This window comes from Salmo salar, chromosome ssa12, assembly GCF_905237065.1.
Source record: "Salmo salar chromosome ssa12, Ssal_v3.1, whole genome shotgun sequence".
Lineage (NCBI taxonomy): Eukaryota > Metazoa > Chordata > Actinopteri > Salmoniformes > Salmonidae > Salmo > Salmo salar.
In genome coordinates this window covers 36,678,561-36,698,814 of record NC_059453.1, presented here as the reverse complement: position 1 = coordinate 36,698,814, position 20,254 = coordinate 36,678,561, and the positions used below count along the sequence as shown (strand labels likewise).

The 20,254-nt window shown below is 41.2% G+C and overlaps 2 protein-coding genes across 7 annotated transcripts in view; both read right to left on the bottom strand.

Annotated features, from left to right (window-relative positions):
* LOC100286710 (serine/threonine-protein kinase MARK1) overlaps window positions 1-8,243 on the bottom strand; it is an 87,955-nt gene extending 79,712 nt beyond the window's left edge. For 4 of the 6 annotated variants that reach the window (XM_014131218.2, XM_014131220.2, XM_014131222.2 and 1 more), the window contains exon 1: window positions 7,640-8,243. In XM_014131218.2, the coding sequence (XP_013986693.1) occupies window positions 7,640-7,690 (51 nt within the window). In that variant the 5' untranslated portion in view covers window positions 7,691-8,243. The remainder of the gene's footprint in view (window positions 1-7,639) is intronic. The other 2 variants (XM_014131221.2, XM_014131223.2) reach the window with 1 other exon arrangement.
* A 10,006-nt stretch (window positions 8,244-18,249) lies between these two features.
* Window positions 18,250-20,254, bottom strand: part of LOC106564807 (inactive tyrosine-protein kinase 7) — a 39,445-nt gene continuing 37,440 nt past the window's right edge. The window contains exon 20 of the mRNA XM_014131224.1: window positions 18,250-19,810. Coding sequence (XP_013986699.1) covers window positions 19,650-19,810 — 161 coding nt within the window. The 3' untranslated portion in view covers window positions 18,250-19,649. The remainder of the gene's footprint in view (window positions 19,811-20,254) is intronic.

The following is a 20,254-nucleotide window of genomic DNA, read 5'->3' as shown; positions in this document are numbered from 1 at the left end:
GCCTGCCTTTTCAACATTAGCTTACCTCAATGTAGGAAATGAATGTGTATTTCAAGGATGAAATTCTTACCCGCCTTAGTCCCAAGAAATGAATATGTAATGATAGCAACACAAACAACAAAGCTGTGTCGAAGAATGCACTGTGCTTCAGAACTACTGTAGCCTACTACTAATATATCATTCCCTCCTGACAGCATGGATCAATACCTCAGAGAAAGGGCAATAGCACTTAACTTTTCCATGTGGCATGCCATGCTTAAATGTATTAACTTATTTCATTAGTCAGCCATTAAATCTATCTTGTATTGAGGCAATAAGCAGACTAGAGACAGACAATATAATAATGGAAGTGAGGTATAGCTTCACAACAAAACAAAAAAATGTAGTCATGTGGCGCTCATGGAATGGAATGTCATTCATTCAATGAGCAGTGCATAGACCACAGCAATCAGGGGTTTGGCCTATTTGCTTGTGAAAATGTCAAGGGATGCATTTGCTAAATACATTTTTGGGTGGCCCACTGATGGTTGACTAAAGAGATTTTGTATCCAAATTAGGGCTGGTCGATATGGCTAAAATATTATATCACGGTATTAAAAAAAAAAAAAAAATGTTCTACATTTGCTTTATGAGTAGTGAGTGATCCTAGGGTAGCAACACATACATTCTAAGTGATTTCAATGAGTCTTTCTCCATTCTGATTGTTTTATACTGTTCAAGTCAACCAAAACAAATTTCAGCACTTTAATCATTGCTGCATTTCCTGCACTCAATTGCAGTGGTGGAAAAAGTACCCAATTGTCATACTTGAGTAAAAGTAATAGAAAATTACTCAAGTAAAAGTCACCCAGTAAAATACTACTTGAGTAAAAGTATTTGGTTTTAAATATACTTAAAGTATCAAAAGTAAAAGTATAAATAATTTCAAACCAGCACCATTTTCTTGTTCTTTTTTTATTTACGGATAGCCAGGGGCACACTCCAACACAATTTACAAACAAGTGAGTCCTCCACATCAGAGGCAGTAGATGACCAGGGATGTTCGACAAGTGAGTGAATTGGACCATTTCCTGTCCTGCTTGCATTCAAAACGTAACGAGTACTTTTAGGTGTCAGGGAAAATGCATGGAGTAAAAAGTACAGTATTTTCTTTAGGAATATAGTGAAGTAAAAGTAGTCAAAAACAAAAATAGTAAAGGACAGATACCAACAAAAAAACAACTTAAGTAGTACTTGAAAGTATCTTTACACCACTGCTCAATTGAGAGAATTTCCACACTACCACGTAGGGCTGCACGATTTGGGCAAATCATCAAGGACTTATTTTTAACCAAATGTTGCAATTGCAATTTGACTTGCTAATTAGAGCAAAACTGTTGAAATCATGGAAATAAAATGACTATTCTAATTCTAATAGTTAGAATATAATAGTGGGCACTTTGAATACAGTGTTGTTTGAGATGACAAATTAAAAATGCCAGGGAGAAGTAATTATGACATAGTAGGAACTAAAGTGTTGATAGGTGTTTCCTAGGGGACCCAATAAGCTTTGGCTACATTGCATGTTGTTTTCTCTTAGCTACTTCATGTAGATAACATATTCTTGCATTGCATATTCCTCTGATTGAGAAGATACTGTTGCACAAACAACATGCTGATTTAGGTCTACATCATCACTTGTATTATCAGGCTGTATTAGCTAGCTATGTTTGCTCTTACTCAGTACATTGTTAGCTATGGGCTAGTTAGCTATGGGCATTAGCGTCTAACAATTAGTGTCTCAAGATTTAGGGTAATTTGCTAAGAAAAAACAAACTAGCTGTTTGCTGATGTAAGAAACACAAACCTTTAGTGTCATTATAGAATGCTAGTGGATTTATATTAATAAAGAAGCAAAGTGAAAACAGCATTGTTTTCATCAACATTGTTGCATGTGTTGCATTGACCCTGCAGACTGGATGCAAGTGTTTCCTGGTTGAGGAATGTCAAATGAGATGCTTGAGTGACAGGGGCGTGGCTAGGTCTGTGTGGAAAGTGGCACGGAGAGAGATGACTCAAGTAGCGAAGTAAACTATAAAAATTGACATTACACATGGCGTATCACATTTAACAAACATTCAAATACCGGTGTAGAAGGCAAAGTAAAAACCAAAACCGGTCCCTGCAACAATACCAGTATATCATAAAATTTGGTATACCGCCCAGCCCTAATCCAAATTAATTATGCCCAAAAGCAGTCCACAGATATTGCTGACCCAGTCTAGGTGGATCGATACCAGTTGTAGGCCTATTAGATCGAATGTTAAACCACACCAATTGATTTGACAACCACTGTGTCATGTGACATTCCAAAAGAATGACAGTATGGTTCTGAAAGTTTAGAAAATCTCCACAATACCTTTACTCTCACAAGTCAGTCTACTATTCAGAAGGCCTAAAAGGAAAGATCCACCCACTTTGAACGTTATTGTGCATCTCCGAGTGAAGTTAGTTCCCTGGGTAATTTGATGTTTTCATGTGTACAGTCGTGGCCAAAAGTTTTGAGAATGACACAAATATTAATTTTCACAAAGTCTGCTGCCTCAGTTTGTATGATGGCAATTTGCATATACTCCAAAATGTTATGTAGAGTGACCAGATGAATTGCAATTAATTGCAAAGTCCCTCATTGCCATGCAAATGTACTGAATCACAAAAAACATTTCCACTGCATTTCAGCCCTGCCACAAAAGGACCAGCTGACATCATGTCAGTGATTCTCTCGTTAACACAGGTGTGAGTGTTGACGAGGACAAGGCTGGAGATCACTCTATCATGCTGATTGAGTTTGAATAACAGACGAAGCTTCAAAAGGAGGGTGGTGCTTGGAATCACTGTTTTTCCTCTGTCAACCATGGTTACCTGCAAGGAAACACGTGCCGTCATCTTTGCTTTGCACAAAAAGGGCTTCACAGGCAAGGATATTGCTGACAGTAAGATTGCACCTAAATCAACCATTTATCGGATCATCAAGAACTTCAAGGAGAGCAGTTCAATTGTTGTGAAGATGGCTTCAGGGCGCCCAAGAAAGTCCAGCAAGTGCCAAGACCATCTCCTAAAGTTGATTCAGCTGCGGGATTGGGGCACCAGCAGTACAGAGCTTGCTCAGGAACGGCAGCAGGCAGGTGCGAGTGCATCTGCACGCACAGTAAGACGAAGACTTTTGGAGGATGGCCTGGTGTTAAGAAGGGCAGCAAAGAAGCCACCTCTCTCCAGGAAAAACATCAGGGACAGACAGATATTCTGCAAAAGGTACAGGGATTGGACTGCTGAGGACTGGGGTAAAGTCATTTTCTCTGATGAATCCCCTTTCCGATTGTATGGGGCATCCGGAAAAAAGCTTGTCCGGAGAAGACAAGGTGAGCGCTTCCATCAGTCCTGTGTCATGCCAACAGTAAAGCATCCTGAGACCATTCATGTGTGGGGTTGCTTCTCAGCCAAGGGATTGGGCTCACTCACAATTTTGCCTAAGAACACAGCCATGAATAAAGAATGGTACCAACACATCCTCCGACAGCAACTTCTCCCAACCATCCAGGAACAGTTTGGTGACGAACAATACCTTTTCCAGCATGATGGAGCACCTTGCCATAAGGCAAAAGTGATAACTAAGTGGCTCAGGGAACAAATATTTTGGGTCCATGGCCAGGAAACTCCCCAGACCTTAAACCCACTGAGAACTTGTGGTCAATGGACAAACAAAAACCCACAAATTCTGACAAACTCCAAGCATTGATTATGCAAGAATGGGCTGCCATCAGTCAGGATGTGGCCCAGAAGTTAACCTCTTGACGGTCGCCTAGGATAGGGGGCGCTACAGCGATTTTTGCAAAAAATTAATGCCCATTTTAAACGGCCTCCTACTCAAATTCAGAAGCTAGGATATGCATTTAATTAATACTTTTGGATAGAAAACACCCTAAAGTTTCTAAAACTGTTTGAATGGTGTCTGAGTATAACAGAACTTACATGGCAGTCAAAACCCAGAGACAGATCGTAACAGGATGTGGAATTCTGAATTGCGGACTCAACTTCATCACTTTGCCTATAAATCACACCGTGAGCTATGGTTCATTGAGCACTTCCTATTGCTTCCACTAGATGTCCCCAGTCTTTACAAAGTGGTTTGAGCCTTCTACTGTGAAAACTGACAGAATGAGAGTCTGTGGAACGTGGTCACATGAGGGCCATCACCATTATGACGCCGGCGCCCCTGGCTACCCTCCCCTTTCGAAACGTTTAGAAAGACAATGCAATCGTCCCCCTTGAATGTTATTGGAGCTCTGGTTGAAAAAGGCCCTAAAGATTTATGTTATACAACGTTTGAACGAACCTAAATAAAAGAAAAATGCATTTTGTTGAGAGAGAAGTCCCGCGAACGACGGTACTTTTGGAGCAGCCTTCAGAACGCGCTAACAACAACAAGCTATTGGGACATAAAGGATTAACTTTTTCGAACGAAAATACATTTGTTGTGGACCTGGGATTCCTGGAAGTGCCTTCTGATGAAGATAATCAAAGGTAAGGGATTATTGACAATAGTATACAAGACTAGATTTGATATGCGATTGTTCCGAGATGGCGCTGACCTGTAACGGTAGCACTTAGTCATTTTCATAGAATGTTTGGGAATGACGTAGAGTAAAGCATGTGAAAATTCTATAGCAATATAGAGTAGGAATCAAAGCAGCCGTGCTTTTGGACAATTAATAAAAACACGGCAGTAAATAAAACCTAATAAAAAAAAGCATCTGGCTTGTCCAAGCCATCATTCACTTTGAACTGGTCTGTGCTTACAGGCAGTAGCAACATCGAAACTTTAGATTATTAGAAACCATTCGCCAAAAGCCACAAAATACACCTGAATGGTTTTCTGCAAATATATAACTACAACAGGAGTCTTCTTACATTTGTTAACTTCACAGTTCTATTGATTAAACAACCATGAAAAGGTAGGCTCTCTCTCCCTCAGTTACACAACTAATGCTAGCCAGAGCAAGATGAACTGTTTAAGCTAGTTGGCCGTCAAAATTGCACTGATAAACGATGGGAATTGTAGTCTACTCGTCTTTGTGCAGTTTGCCTGCAACCAAGCACCCTAGCTAAAGTTAAAGTTGGCTAGCTTGCTACTTACAGACACAAATGAGAGAACACCTCACTCTGACCATGATTAGCTAGGCTGTTTACATGTTATCTAGAGCATTCGTGACTATAACTTTTTTGGCCTGTTTACTGACACCGCCCATGTTCAGCCGGTGTTGCGCGTTCGTAAATTCATTAGTGCTCTGAAATCAGAGTAGATAGCCAGAGTGAATTTGCAAACGCAAGCGATATGCTAAGTGGATAAATGAATTGAAGTTCTTGCTAGCTACTGTAACCCTCAGTTGCCTATGCATATCAACAACAAGTTCAACAACTAATGTTCGCCAGAGAGAGAGGAGGTCAAATCTAACGAGGTAACAGTAGATAAGCCATCTGAAACTTTTTAGCTTGTAGTTGGCCGTCAAAAATTGCACTGACAAATGATAACGAATAGTAACCTGCTCACCCTTCTGCAGCATGCCTGAGGGGCGGCAGGTAGCCTAGCGGTTAAGAGAGTTGGGCCAGTAACTGAAAAGTTGCTGGTTTGAATCCCTGAGACGACTAGGGGGAAAGAAATCTGTCGATGTGCCTTTTAGCAAGGCACTTAACCTTTATTTGCTCCTGTGGGTTGTTCTGGATAAGAGCGCTATTTAAATGACTTAAACGTAAATGTCAACGCATGCTTGTCCTAACCAATGATGTATACACACACTGTGTTGATGACACCATGCCTCCTCCTTGGCACTCCTCCAACATTGTAAAAAAATATATGTTGGAAGCTATAGAAACACATTTATAAAATGTCTACATTGCCACATTTATTCTATTACAGACACCTTAATGCATATGTTTAAATTGTGAGCTCAACATTAAAAATAGAAATTGCTTAAAGTTATTTTTAGAGATTACTAATGCTACTGTCCACACAAAACAAAAAACTTAAATGTCATTTTGCCTTTAAAAACATTTCACTTAAAAATTGTAGAATTCCATCCATTCCTATGGAGGACTGGCCTACTGGGGAGTGTAAATATGGCTTCCAAAGCCTGTCAATGGCCAATACATAGCATCAGTAATCCAGGGTTTATATACATCATTGGTCACAACCTACGGTTTGACAACTGAATGGGAACTTGTCTATCTGTCCGCCCATTTGATCGACAAGATATGAGAGATATGCCAACTGTGGATAACATTCGTTCAAGTTCGGATCTGGTCAGCTAACACAATGACACCTGAATCTCTAGCTGTAGCCAGGAAGGGTTAGGCTCCGTGTTCTTAGCTTGCCAAATAAATGGCTACATAAATAGATAAGCTAGCTAGCTTATTAGCCACGTTTTGACTGACTTGTGATCATTGCATTGACATTCTTAGCCTTAGTTACATTCGTCCGTTTTTGTCTAAAATATTGAGTAATTGAAACAGTTCACTCGGAATGGCTCGAGGATGCAAAATGTACCAGGCCAGCTGTGATTTACAACAACATAGCAATATTTGCAATGTTTTGGTACACATCTGCTGAGGAAATTCATATACAGCTATGTGGAAGCAGACTGACCATCCATGAGATCAAAATAATGGTTCCATGTTTTCATAGTGTTTAACAATGACATTGTTTACAAACAGGAGGAATAGCTTATATTTGGGTGTAAGACAGTTGAACTAAACTCTCATGAGGCATTTATGAGTTATATTCTTAAAGAATGAACGGGTATATACAATTCATTAAATTGCAAGTCAGAAAATTGATGTAACAACTAGGCCTACCTGTAACAACTACCTGAAAGCCATGTTAATCTTCTTAAAAATCAGAGCAAAATGCATAATTCACAATTTGTCATCAACGACCGTACGACAGACGATCATTCAGGGCACTAAGAGGTGGATTTCTTCTCGCACGTATAGGCCTACCATGATCTCAAAGTTGAGTCACAGCTTTTGAACTGCATGCCATCATCGATAAGGGGACATGGTCTAGATCTAATGTTGCAGTAGGCTAACAATAGCAATTGTCCTATGCTATGGCACATTCTAACAGCGGTCTCCTCCAGAAATTGAAATACCGTGTAAACTGTAGTTATAATCAGCGAGAACCGACGGACACATAAGGCAACATTGTATCTGATTTGTAGACTACGATATCCATACATAGATAACCGAAAGCATCATTTAGAACGCAGTCTTCCACGCAGACATGGCCCAATTCTAGCTACTACAAATACGAATGTTTCTGTGTAGACTACGATAGTCTACAATGGCATGTGTAAAATTTGATCCGACGAACGATTTCAAATGAGCTAACGTTAAAAAATGACATTAGCAGAAGATGGGTAACGTTAGCTAAATCCCCATTGCCCCAGCGGGCTATGACGCTAGCTTGCAGACCGATAGTTTACATTGACAAGCCCAATTTTAGCATTATTATGATTCACACGCATCACCACACACACTTGGCAAAAAATACTATCGTCATTAGAAAAACATAGGCCATAGGAAAGAATATGCATTGGATACTTACATTCTCTGTATCGCGCTCATTCACAGTGGGCAATGGCGTTCTGGTCGACATTTTGTGTGTACAGGCCGCTAACCACCGAGCTTGGCAGCCGCCGAGAACAGTGTGACGAGGGAAAATATTAATTTGACTTTTTTTTACACCACCGGCATTTCCAACGCGACCGTCCAAACCGCAGTATTCCAAACTACAGCATATCTACCTCAAGGCCCGCTTGGAGCCAGCGCAGGGCTATCTATGCTGATAGATGCGCCCCCGGGTACGAGGCAAGCGAGTGTAGCGGGCCGAGAGAACGGATAGGAGTTTGTATGAAGCAGAGAATCCAGCATTGATCCACCCTGATAGATGGGCTGACACACACTAGGAACGCGAGATGGGGGAATAGTAGTAAAAGGAACACCCTACACAGGAGCGACCTTCATTCTCCCTCCCAAAAGGCTAGGATTCATGCAGGATAACCTACGCGGGTACAACCAGTGTTCATGGAATATCTTTTATAGAACGCATGCAAGCAACAAAAAAAAGCATTCCTTCGCAAAGCTGTAAGAGGAAAGAACATGACAGTAGCAACGCCAGGTGGCGAGAGAGGGATCGAGTGACAGATTAAAGGGAGGGATTTTTTCATTATGAATTTAAGAAAATGTTTATGATGATGACGTCTTTGTAGTAGCAGGAGAAGGTTCTTGATTGTTGACCTATGCTGCCAATGATATGCCTGCATGTGCGAACCTTTTGGAAAGCATCATAATGCATCATTCTTGGGTGGAAAATCATCTCGAGATTTAAATTATGACCTTCCTAAACATTCGAAGAACCCTAATTGTAAGCATACCATAATTTCTAAGCAAATTGGTCATTGATTCCTGGTGAAAATGCATCGATTTCGTATACATACATTAAAAATAGTAATATTAATATTATCACCTTGTTTAGTAAAAGCAGAACTAAAAAGCCATACCTAGGACTATCGTCTTACTTGCAATGTCAAAAACGAGTTAAACATGCCAATGTTGCCATCTAGCGTTTCTATTCCGGGAACTGCATTGAAAAGGGAAACGTGTCTTTATGCTGTACCCTAACACCCCCGAGACTGAATCCATATGCTTGCATTCATTTGTACAACTGACCAGGGGCGAAAATCTGATATCAACTTTGGAGGGGACAATTACATTACATTTTCTCAAGAGCAATTCCTGAGGGGGACACCAAAAGTAGTGCTGTAACACATAGCCTACGTTTAATATGGTAAATGTATATTGAGGAACCAAAGAAATAAGGTGTTTGCCGTACTCCTAACTACCGGTACCCAAAACTACACAACTAATCACAACAGCAATACCATTGCCTTTAACAAATCTTAGTTCAGTAACCAGTTTAAGTTGAGAGTGGGGGTATCCATGGCATTTTCCAATTATGTTCCTATTTTACAAGTAAAAAAAATTGAGAACCTTTCATAATGTTGCCAAACAAAGACTCAACAAACTTACCTGAGACTTCCTGTCCCTGCATATCTGTCCCCAACTCTGCTGTCTGTGTGCCATCTGTTGCCTGCTCTGCCTAATGACATCATTGTGAAACATTTCCATTAGAATTTCATTTCTTTCTTATGAACATTTTATCAACTAGTCTTTGAGATATTAGGCTACGAGGGTTCTTACTTTGCGTTTTGGTGTGCTGAAAAATACTCTGATGTCCGTCTTTTTTCTACCTGGTTGGCTACACACACACAGTATGTAGGTTATTTACAGTAGGAGATGGGCTTCTATCATCTTATCTTCTATCATTCTATATGGGCTTCGATCTAAAAGGTAGCTAGCAAATGTGAAACGGATTGCAGTGACAAGAGTTGACAGCTGTATGATTTCACCATTTACACAACATATGCTGCAACCTTTTGTAATTTTAATAGTTTGTTTCATATTGGCTGGCTTCTAACAATAGCTGAATTTGCAAAGCTAGCGAGCACCAATTCAGTGGTGTTTGCTATAATCTTTGCTACCCGGGTTAAATAAAGGTGAAATACAATATAAATAAAAGTTCCCTTGCGACAATTTAGCTTTTGCAACGAGACCATTAAATATATTTAAAACAATGGTAGAAGAGAGTGTAGTTCTGTTCAGTTTATCGCTAACCTTATCACAGGGACTTTGAAGCACTAACTTATATGCATGCTGATCTTGGAATAAATTGACGATAGCAAAGATTCCATCTTTGACGACGCCACATAAATGGAATAGGTACTAGCTAGCTTAATAGTTAATATTTGCGCGCTAGCTCTGCATATTCAGCTAGTGTGTGTGTGTGCGCGATTGACTGGATTAACCTCACGTCAGTTACGTGCATTGAGTGCCTTTCAGACAGTAGATACGACCTCTACGTTACCTCGCAAGCTAAGGAACTGGCAGTGGATCAAACCATTGTGAGGCAAAGGGTGGGGGGGGGGGTCGCAATCTTTTGAAACTTAAAAACGAGCTATTAAGTGTCTATAATCAGCACAATTGCTTTCATTGCGTATTATTCATATTATTTAAATTACATAGTTATGTTTCAGTGATATATTGGGGGGGACAAATCATATTTTTCCCAGGATGGGGGGGTCGTGTCCTCCCCTATTCGCCAATGTCACCATCCTATGTTATGCTACATTTCTGGTACCCCGTGTACATAGGAAAACAATGAGTAACGATAACTTGCCTATCATTTCATTTTTTTCCCTCTGCATTATGAAGGGCCTGTAAGTAAGCATTTCACTGTTAGTCTACACCTGTTGTTTAGGAAGCATGTGACAAATAACATTTGATTTCAGGTCCTATGTGTAATTTACAAGGTAATGAAATGTGCTTAGTTGCGCTAAAATATTTTGGCACAATTGCACTTTACAATGGAGCAGAATGTTCTGTTTTCAACACTGTTTGAATGGCAATGTTTTACACTGTAGGTTACTGTAGGCAGGGTTGGGGAGTAACGGATTACATTAACATAACATGTAAGGGATTACTTAAATGGTAACTGTAATCCGTTACCAGCAGAAATATTGTAATCAGATCAGATACTTTTGAAAAACTAGATTACTTTGATTACTTTTAAATTCAGAAAGAATGTTTGCGGGAAAAAAAGGTTCACAATGACATTCAAATCAGCATTGAAAAAAAAGTGCAAGTTTAAATTTGTTCCACCTGAGCTAGTCTGACCACCATGATGACACACCAAATGTGTTTGATGGATCGCGGGAAAAGAGCAGGAAAAGGCTTTTGTAGGCTAGTCCAAGCTATGTCTTCCAATGGTGCGACTGCTGTCGGCATCCAAAGGGTATCCAATTTGAATAAACGCTTGGAGGTAAGGATGAAAGCAGTGGTGTAGTCTACGGCGATACGGATATCACGTATTGTTAACATCTACATAGCGCATTGATGTGAATCACACTGCTGCCCTCTCATTTAGTTATTTGCGCCTTACAGGCTGACTACACCGCTCGTGTCGCAAAATACATTTAGAAATCTGTTATTCAATTATTGCACCCACACTGCTCGCGCACGCCAACGAGCGTCTGCGTTGCCAAGAGCTAAAATAGAAGTCAGTTCTATTTCTGACGCAGATCGCGCTGCAAGTCCTGCCTCTCCCATCAGTTTATAGAAGCAGGTACCCATGTGCCATCTCCTCATTGGTTATACCCACGTGGGTGACTGAAAGACAAAGTCAGTAATTTATGAAAGTTGCCAATCGCAATATAAAGTCAAGAGAAGAAAAGGCCGGGAAGGAGGAGAGATGACTAGAAACGATTCGGTTGACCGGGGACAAAATACATTTATGCACGATGGTGCACACTCGCAGCCGGTTTGGGTTATTGTTGTGGATGGCTGTTCACAAATCTAAGTGTGTATTTTAAACCAATGGTTGAATTCAAAAAGTTTAAGCTGCCTATCAATCATTGTTTTTTAAACCAATGGACACCCAGTGAAAAATGCGCTTTTGCAACAGCTGCATAGTGCAGATCCCAGCTTATTGAATAAAAGTGGGGCTTTTATTGCTCAATCTAATTCATTCTGATAAAAAAAAAAAATCCACAGGCCTAATGGACACATGCTCAAACTCGCACAATTTTTATTGCCCCTTTTAAGTCTGTGGTTGCTACATCCATCTGACTTTTAAATTCTATATACTAATGTAAAGATAATTTAATTGTATTATTGGATGTAGTAGAACGAGATGGGTTAGAGGAAGCCTACATATCCAACCCATAAAGTAACATTTAACATCCATATATGGCCAGCTATGTAAACTTGAACATTGATTTATCCTGCAATAGATGTTCAATTGGTAATGTACATTTGGCTTCTTCTGCCTCTTAAGGGGAAAGTAATCTAAAAGTACCTGAATGTAATCAGATTACGTTACTGAGTTTGGGTAATCCAAAAGTTACATTACTGATGACAATTTGACAGGTGACTAGTAACTAAGGGATTACATTTAGAAAGTAACCTACCCAACCCTGACGGTAGGCACCTGCAATTTACCAATGGGTTTTGAGAGGATGCGAGGATTATGCAATTGAAATTATCCCAATATATTTGAGCGCAACCTTCTCAAAACCCATTAGAGGAGGTGAGTGGGGAGGGACCTCTGGCTTTTGCCACCAATGGGTTTTGAAAAGGAGGAGAGGACACAAGGAGTGTGCAATTGAGATTCTTCCTGAGATTAATTTTACTACATTGAAAGCTTGACTCAGAGACCCACTGTTCTTTAACAGCCTTTGAGGTATGTTTGCTCCCGTTTGGTGGGTGTGGCCTGGCAAAGTGTGGCCAGGGGTGCGTTTAGTTCAGTTCAATGTTTGCTACGTTGCGTGACAGTTTGTACTGACCAACATGTTTCCCAAAACGGTCCACACTGTTCAACAGTCTAAGGTCGTTTTATGATTTAATATTAGTTTTTATATTATTTGAAATTCAGTTAGTTTTCACACCTGATTTAATAGTTTTTATTTTGTTTAATTTTGAAACATTTATTTCGTTTCATTACTTAGTTAGGGACAGAAAGCAGCCTATGCATGGGATGCTAGGAGCCAATTATGTGTTGTAGGCCTATAGCAATTCTTTGGGGGATGTCACTTCTTGCCACTGGGGGCAGTAATACATAAGGTGATGGGCCAGGACCATATACTTGGATAGACATAACATCTCTGTGTCTGTGAGCAGTGGCATTGAGGCCATCTCTATCTTGAAATATTCCATTTTCTTCTTCACCAGTAAAATTCATTGGCTGATCCCTCCTGATGACCCAGCTGTCACGACTCCACTGTGTCATCAGGTCATGCCAACCGGGACATCAGGAGGGATCAGTTTGAAGTCCCACCCCATTGACTAAATCAAAATGGTGAAAGTAGTCAATGGCGCTGCCCATGCTAACACAGGCTTTTGGCCACTAGAGGACTCCATACAACTCCATTGCCAGGACAAACAGTAGGTTTGGTTAAAATTATAAATCAATGCTAATGTGACTTGGATTTAAAAGATAAGTGCCTAGACTGATGCAAGAAATATGGAAGGAAACTCGTTCCCATTTTATAAGAATCCAATGTTTTTTTTCAACTTTAGTAGTAGATGGAAGGATCAAGTACCTTTACCTGACAAAGACGAAAAAAACGAATTAAGTCATGACATGTTAATGTAATATTAAACATGTATCATTGACTAACCCCTTCAAACAGGGTTAGTAAAAACATATGTTTCTGTTCAACCATACAAGATTTTCTGGTTTATCTACAAGAAGAGGTGGTCGTTCAGTTTCTCAAGCCTGATGACCGTTATCCACAGACAGAGAATATTCACTCCACAAATATTTGGGAGGCAGGGGCAGAAACCAGATCCAGTGACACAGGGCACAGCTTTGAATAAACAGCATCCTTGCCTGCCAGAACTGGAGATGTGACTCTAAACATGCCCCCCTTTTACCTCTTCCTGGTATTTCCACAGCTCACAGGGGGCACTTAATGCCCTGCCAAGTTGACCTTCCAGCTGGACCATTACCTCAGACACAATCTTCGATGGGAGGAAGCTATAGTTCTGAAGCATTGTGGTTGAGATGCTTGCCGGATTCATCGTGCTGGCATCTTCCATGCGAAGCACTCGCACAGTGACTTCAGGAGGACCTGTGCCAACTGTTTTGCAACAGTAGTTGACTGCAAGTGTGCCTCAAGGTTGAGAAGACACGGCACCACATCAGACAGCGACTGGCTGTCAGTGATGTTGGTCGTGTGAATTGTGAATGGCTCCAGAGACTTCACAAGCTGCTCTAGCTTGACCCAGCCATGCTCTGTGCCCGCCCTCTGATTTCTTCCCTGTTAGCTAGTGATAGCTAGGGATAGTGATGCACAAGCCACGCCTATTTGAAACGTTGGCAACGACTGGCAGCATTTACCTGCCAGATTCAGAATGTCGAAAATGAGATTTTTGCTCAAAGTTTAGATGAAAACAAACAAAATAATTTGTTTTTAGTTTGATTAGTTATTTTTGCAGTCAGATAATACACTGAACATAAATATAAAAACATGTAAAGTGTTGGTCCCATGTTTCATGAACTGAAATAAGATCCAAGAAATGTTCCATATGCAAAAAAAAGCTTATTTCTCTGAAATATGGTGCACAAATGTTAACATCCCTTTTAGTGAACATTTCTCCTTTATCAAGATAATCCATCCACCTGACAGGTGTGGTATATCAAGGATCAAATTAAGCTCTATGGGATCGGTGTCCCTAAACCAGGACGGTTGTTGCTAACGTACGATAATGTGACTAGAACGACGTAAGTAACAGCCAACTTTCCAGGACATAGACATGTCTTATATTGGCAGAAAGCTTAAATTATTGTTAATCTAACTGCACTGTCCAATTTAAGAAGCTATTATGGTGAAGAAAATACCATGATATTGTTTGAAGGTGCATACATTCACCTCTGAAGGTAAATAATGTACTTACATTCAGTAATCTTGCTCTGATTTGTCATCCTGAGGGTACCAGAGATAAAATGTAGCATAGTTTTGTTTGATAAAATACATTTTTATATTCAAAATCTAAGAACTGGGTTCTACAGTTGAACCCCTGCCATCTCTGGCCCCACACCCACCTGCCATCTTGATGTGTGAAAATTAGTGTCTTTTCTGTAGGGGAGCTAATTATCCATCATGTATGACATTCCTGTATTGCTCTTGTGCGGCTGCTCGGCCATGGAAACCCATCTTAAGAACCTCCCAACAAACTGTTCTGGTGCTGACGTTGCTTCCATAGGCAGTTTGGAACTCAGGGCAATTTTGACACGCTTCAGCACTCGGCAGTCCCGTTTTGAGCTTGTGTGGCCTACCACTCCTCAATAACATGTTGAAAGTCACTGAGCTCTTCAGTACGGGCCATTCTACTACCAATGTTCTATGGCGATTACATGGCTGTGTGCTTGATTTTATACACCTAGTCAGCAACAGGTGTGGCTGAAATAACCAAATCCACTAATTTGAAGGGTTGTCCACATACTTTTAGCCATGTAGTGTATCAATAAGATACACGCTGAATGAGCCACCTACGATTCCCTACATGGCAGCTTGTCATTGTTGCCAGCTATCTGACCGTTCAAAATCATAATTCACTTCTTCAGGCCACATCGATGCGCGCGCATCATTTGTGATGTTCTCAGCCTATACGATCCTTAAGATATTAGTCTTAAATTCCCTAGGTCATAATGACCAACCGTCCTGTCCACTGGCACAATAAATTGAAATGGAATTGTATTTAACTTTTGGCTTCCCGCAGACTGTTTTCGTAACCCAATACAATTTGGGAGCAACACTAGTGTATGGAAATACACCCGCATTGCTAAAAGCAACAAAGACTGCAACTGCTCTCTGCTGTGCTGGAGAAGCCACACTAGACGTTGAAGTAAACTCAGCAAAATAAGAAACGTCCTCACTGTCAACCGTTTATTTTCAGCAAACTTAACATGTGTAAATATTTGTATGAACATAAGATATAAACTGAACAAGTTCCACAGAAATGGAATAACGTGTCTCTGAACAAAGGGGGGGGGCAAAATCAAAAGTCAATGCAGCTGGTGGCCACACCAGATACTGATTAAGTACTGCAGTGCATCTCCTCCTCATGGACTGCACCAGATTTGCCAGTTCTTGCTGTGAGATATTACCCCACTCTTTCACCAAGGCACCTGCAAGGATCCGGACATTTCTGGGGGGAGTGGCCCTAGCCCTCACCCTCTGATCCAACAGGTCCCAGACATGCTCAATGGGATTGAGTTCTGGGCTCTTCGCTGGCCATGGCAGAACACTGACATTCCTGTCTTGCAGGAAATCACACACAGAACGAGCAGTATGGCTGGTGGCATTGTCATGCTGGAGGGTCATGTCAGGATGAGCCTGCAGGAAGGGTACCCATGAGGGAGGAGGATGTCTTCACTAACGCACAGCATTGAGATTGCCTGCAATGACAACAAGCTAAGTCCGATGATGCTGTGAAACACCACCCCAGACCATGACGGACCCTCCACCTCCAAATCGATCCTGCTCAAGAGTACAGGCCTCTGTAACGCTCATTCCTTCGATGATAAACGCAAATCCAACCATCACCCCTGGTGAGACAAAACCGCGACTCGTCAGAGAAGAGCACTTTTTGCCAGTCCTGTCTGGTCCAGCAACAGTGGGTTTGTGCCCATAGGCGACGTTGTTGCCGGTGATGTCTGGTGAGGACCTGCCTTACAACAGACCTACAAGCCCTCAGTCCAGCCTCTCTCCGCCTATTGAGGACAGTCTGAGCACTGATGGAGGGATTGTGCGTTCCTGGTGTAACTCGGGCAGTTGTTGCCATCCTGTACCTGTCCCGCAGGTATGATGTTCGGATGGACCGATCCTATGCAGGTGTTGTTACATGTGGTCTGCCACTGCGAGGACGATCAGCTGTTCGTCCTGTCTCCCTGTAGCGCCGTCTTCGGCGTCTCACAGTACAGACATTGACATTTATTGCCCTGTCCTCATGCCTCAGTCCGTTCACGCAGATGAGCAGGGACCCTGGGCATCTTTCTTTTGGTGTTTTTCAGAGTCAGTAGAAAGGCCTCTTTAGTGTACTAAGGTTTCATAACTGACCTTAATTGCCTACCATCTGTAAGCCGTTAGTGTCTTAACGACCGTTCCACATGTTCATTAATTGTTTATGGTTCATTGAACAAGCATGGGAAACGGTGTTTAAACCCTTCACAATGAAGATCTGTGAAGTTATATGGATTTTTACGAATTATCTTTGAAAGACAGGGTCCTGAAAAGGGGACGTTTCTTTTTTTGCTGAGTTTAAATATGGGCTACAGCAGGAGTGATTTTTTTTTAATGCTTTGTCTGTCTTAGTCCTCAATATGGTATTTCCCGCCATCGGGAAGCTAGAACCACTGTGGAGAATTGTGCAACGGTCAACGTTTTTCCACCTTGTGGACCATTTGAGTGTGTCAGAACAAACCAGGGCTTATGAAATGCGAGTTCTGGCAGAACTACAACATTTTAGATTTTAGTCATTTAGCGGACGCTCTTATCCAGAGCGACTTACAGTAGTGAATGCATACATTTAATTTCATACATTTTTTTTTTTCTTCTGTGCTGGCCCCCCGTGGGAATCGAACCCACAACCCTGGCGTTGCAAACACCATGCTCTACCAACTGAGCTACAGGGAAAAAAGTTGTAGCTAGGGAAAACGTATTTGAATTAGTAATTTTCACCGCATGGTTATATTATGTATTGTTACAGATCATAGGGATTACCTGTCACAAATGATATAAGCAGTCTGATAGAGATTTCTGTGTCCCTTGGATGCATGTCGGCTGACACTGTAGGACAGAGGAAACCAGGAGGATGAGCTAGGAAGCCTGGGAGCCGACATCTCCCTTTGAACCTCAGAATCCCTACGGGTTGTTATGTCAAGAGCAGCCATCGGGCTGCTGCTACTGGGACGCAGAGTGGACTATAGGAGAGAAACCCAGAGCCATATCAGGGGGGGGGATGATGTCCAAACAGAAGGGGTTAGGAGTAAGGGAGAGAGTACATGGAGCAAAATGCAAAGCTTGGGGGATCAAGTTCCATCCTTCCTCCTGAGATTTCTACCTGGTTACTAATTTGACCACGATAAGCAGAAATGGTGGAGCTGGCCTGCGCTCATCAGTCGAGGCGGTTTATCTGGACTGCCCAGAGACGACCTGTGATTCTACCTAATCGATTCAGAACGTGGGTCAAGTGTCCCTAATTATGCATTCCACATCACGTTCACGGAGCCACACTATGCTGGATTTAGGATTCACAGATCTTCATCCTCCATCACTCTGCAAGCTGGACTGACCCTCAACAAAAAAATACTGACTTGCTGGGTTTGATACTGATATTAACTTTGGATAAATATCAGATTTGGACAAAGCGTGAATATCATTGCAGAGGGTTATTTTTTGTTAAACTGTTGAAATAGATATTTTTGAAGGTGTACTCTTACTCAAGCTAAACTCTACAAGTTATCAGCGAGATCTTATATTTGTTAATAATGTTGTATGCACAATATTTCCCAAACGGCGTACAAACAAAAAAAGGTACATTTACAACAAATATTTTATTGGACCAGCGCCATGTATATGCCATGGCTAATATGCATTTGTATAAACATACTTAAAATAGAAAACTGCAATGTATAAAAATGTTCAAGTAAAAAAGTAAATATTAAAACAAAAGCAAGAAAGTAAATATAAAACAATAGCAAGACAGCAATCTGATGCAAAGTCCTTCATTTGCCAGGCATTTTTTTCAATTCAGGAGAACCTTAATTCAATTTTTTGGGGATAAAAAAAAGACAAACTATTACACAAATCATAAAATGCCTCACACATAAAAAAATGATATCAAAGAAGCTTAGTACCTTTCTATACAGTGAAAAAATACAAAACAGGACCTTTAAAATAAGTTAACAGGTCTCGAAACAATCCTTCTAGAAAACAAAAAAGGTATAGTTGTGATCAGTGCATGTTTTAAGCATGTATACAAAGCACTTTTAGACGAATGTCTACGAAGAAAGGTTTCTCCCACTCTGATTGGAAAAGCTCTGGTCGCGTTAGGATTGGATGATTGATGGGCAAATGGAGCAGTAACATTCAGACATCTTTGATAGGAGTACAAAACTGTTCATGACAGGATGGCCTTTATAAAATAGCTAGCCTATAATGCTACAGCTTAGATGATCAGTTACCTTAACTCCAAAATAGCATGTTGAAGCTAATTCAGGGTCCATATACTGCCACAACTATACTTTAAAATCAACCAAAGATTTACCTTCAAGGCAAGGAAAACTAGTGTTGTGAGTGGTGATTCCATCCACACTCCAGCTAAACTCCACACAAGTTCAATAATGCCACCGCTGGCCCTTTACCTTGTTCTGATCATATCTAACAGGGTGAGAGACACTAGATTTTTACTCCTGAAGAGGTTGTACCTTCATGTCCCGTTTGGCTCTGGGAAGAAAATGTCCCTTTTGTCTTGTCCATTCGCAAACATGAGTAACAGAAAAGATTCAATTGGGGTGAAAACCATGCCAACGTTAACTGTCATTAGTTTCTAGATTAAAATGTTAGACACCATTTGACCTGCTAAGGCAGAATATAAGTCCTCATTGTAAAAAATAGTCATTTTAATCTATAGAGAAGGAGAAGCTCATTGGATGTTGATCTCTTCTCGGCTGGGTCCTCAAATGCAACCAAAGTTCCTTGTTGTTAAGAGTCTCGTTCTGCTCTTGCAGACGCTAACTACAGAGGCCAACCAGGCAGAGTAGGATAGTCCTGGAGTGCTAGACACACAAACTCAAAAGGCCAATACATGCATGCACAACAACAACGTGTATACGTCCTTCACGTACATTACCGCTCTCACACACACGTCACCTCCCCCATTGATAACACATTCATACCCTTACACACACAAACTGTGCACCTGGGCCGTGTGTTTTACACCTTGCTCTCGGAAGGCAGTTCGCTGAGGGCAGAGACGATGTCACTAAAGCAGGAGCGGTCCTTGGGGCTGGAGGCCCAGCAGCGAGTCATCAGCTTGTACACCCGAGAAGGACAACCCTGGGGCAGGGGCAGCTTCCCCCGGCCCTCCCTCAGCTCTGGTAGCAGGAAAGACGTGAAAGAAAGACACATGGGGTTGAGAGCGAGTGAGATGCAGGGAAAGGGGTGAAAGATGGAGGGATAGAGAAATAAAAACATGGAGGGAAAGAATGTGTGGGGGTTAGAGTGAAACTCTGAAATAGATGGGAACCAAAATAACATTTATACCTCACTATCCTTTCACTCATGACCAATACTCTGAAAGGACCCGAACAGGAGAGCACAATAAACATCACCGCAATGTGAACATGTGAAAACTGTTTTGTACTAAAAAAATAAAGGTTTTTTTCGTGACATCTTGTGTGCATTGTGTGGTTTTAAACAACAATGAGCAGGCAAAGGTTAGTAAAGTAACCCATTAGGAGGATGACAAAATATGTGACCCTGGAATAGTGGTCTTCTACCTCTATCCCCATCTGGGGTGAAGTAGCATCCTTCAATAA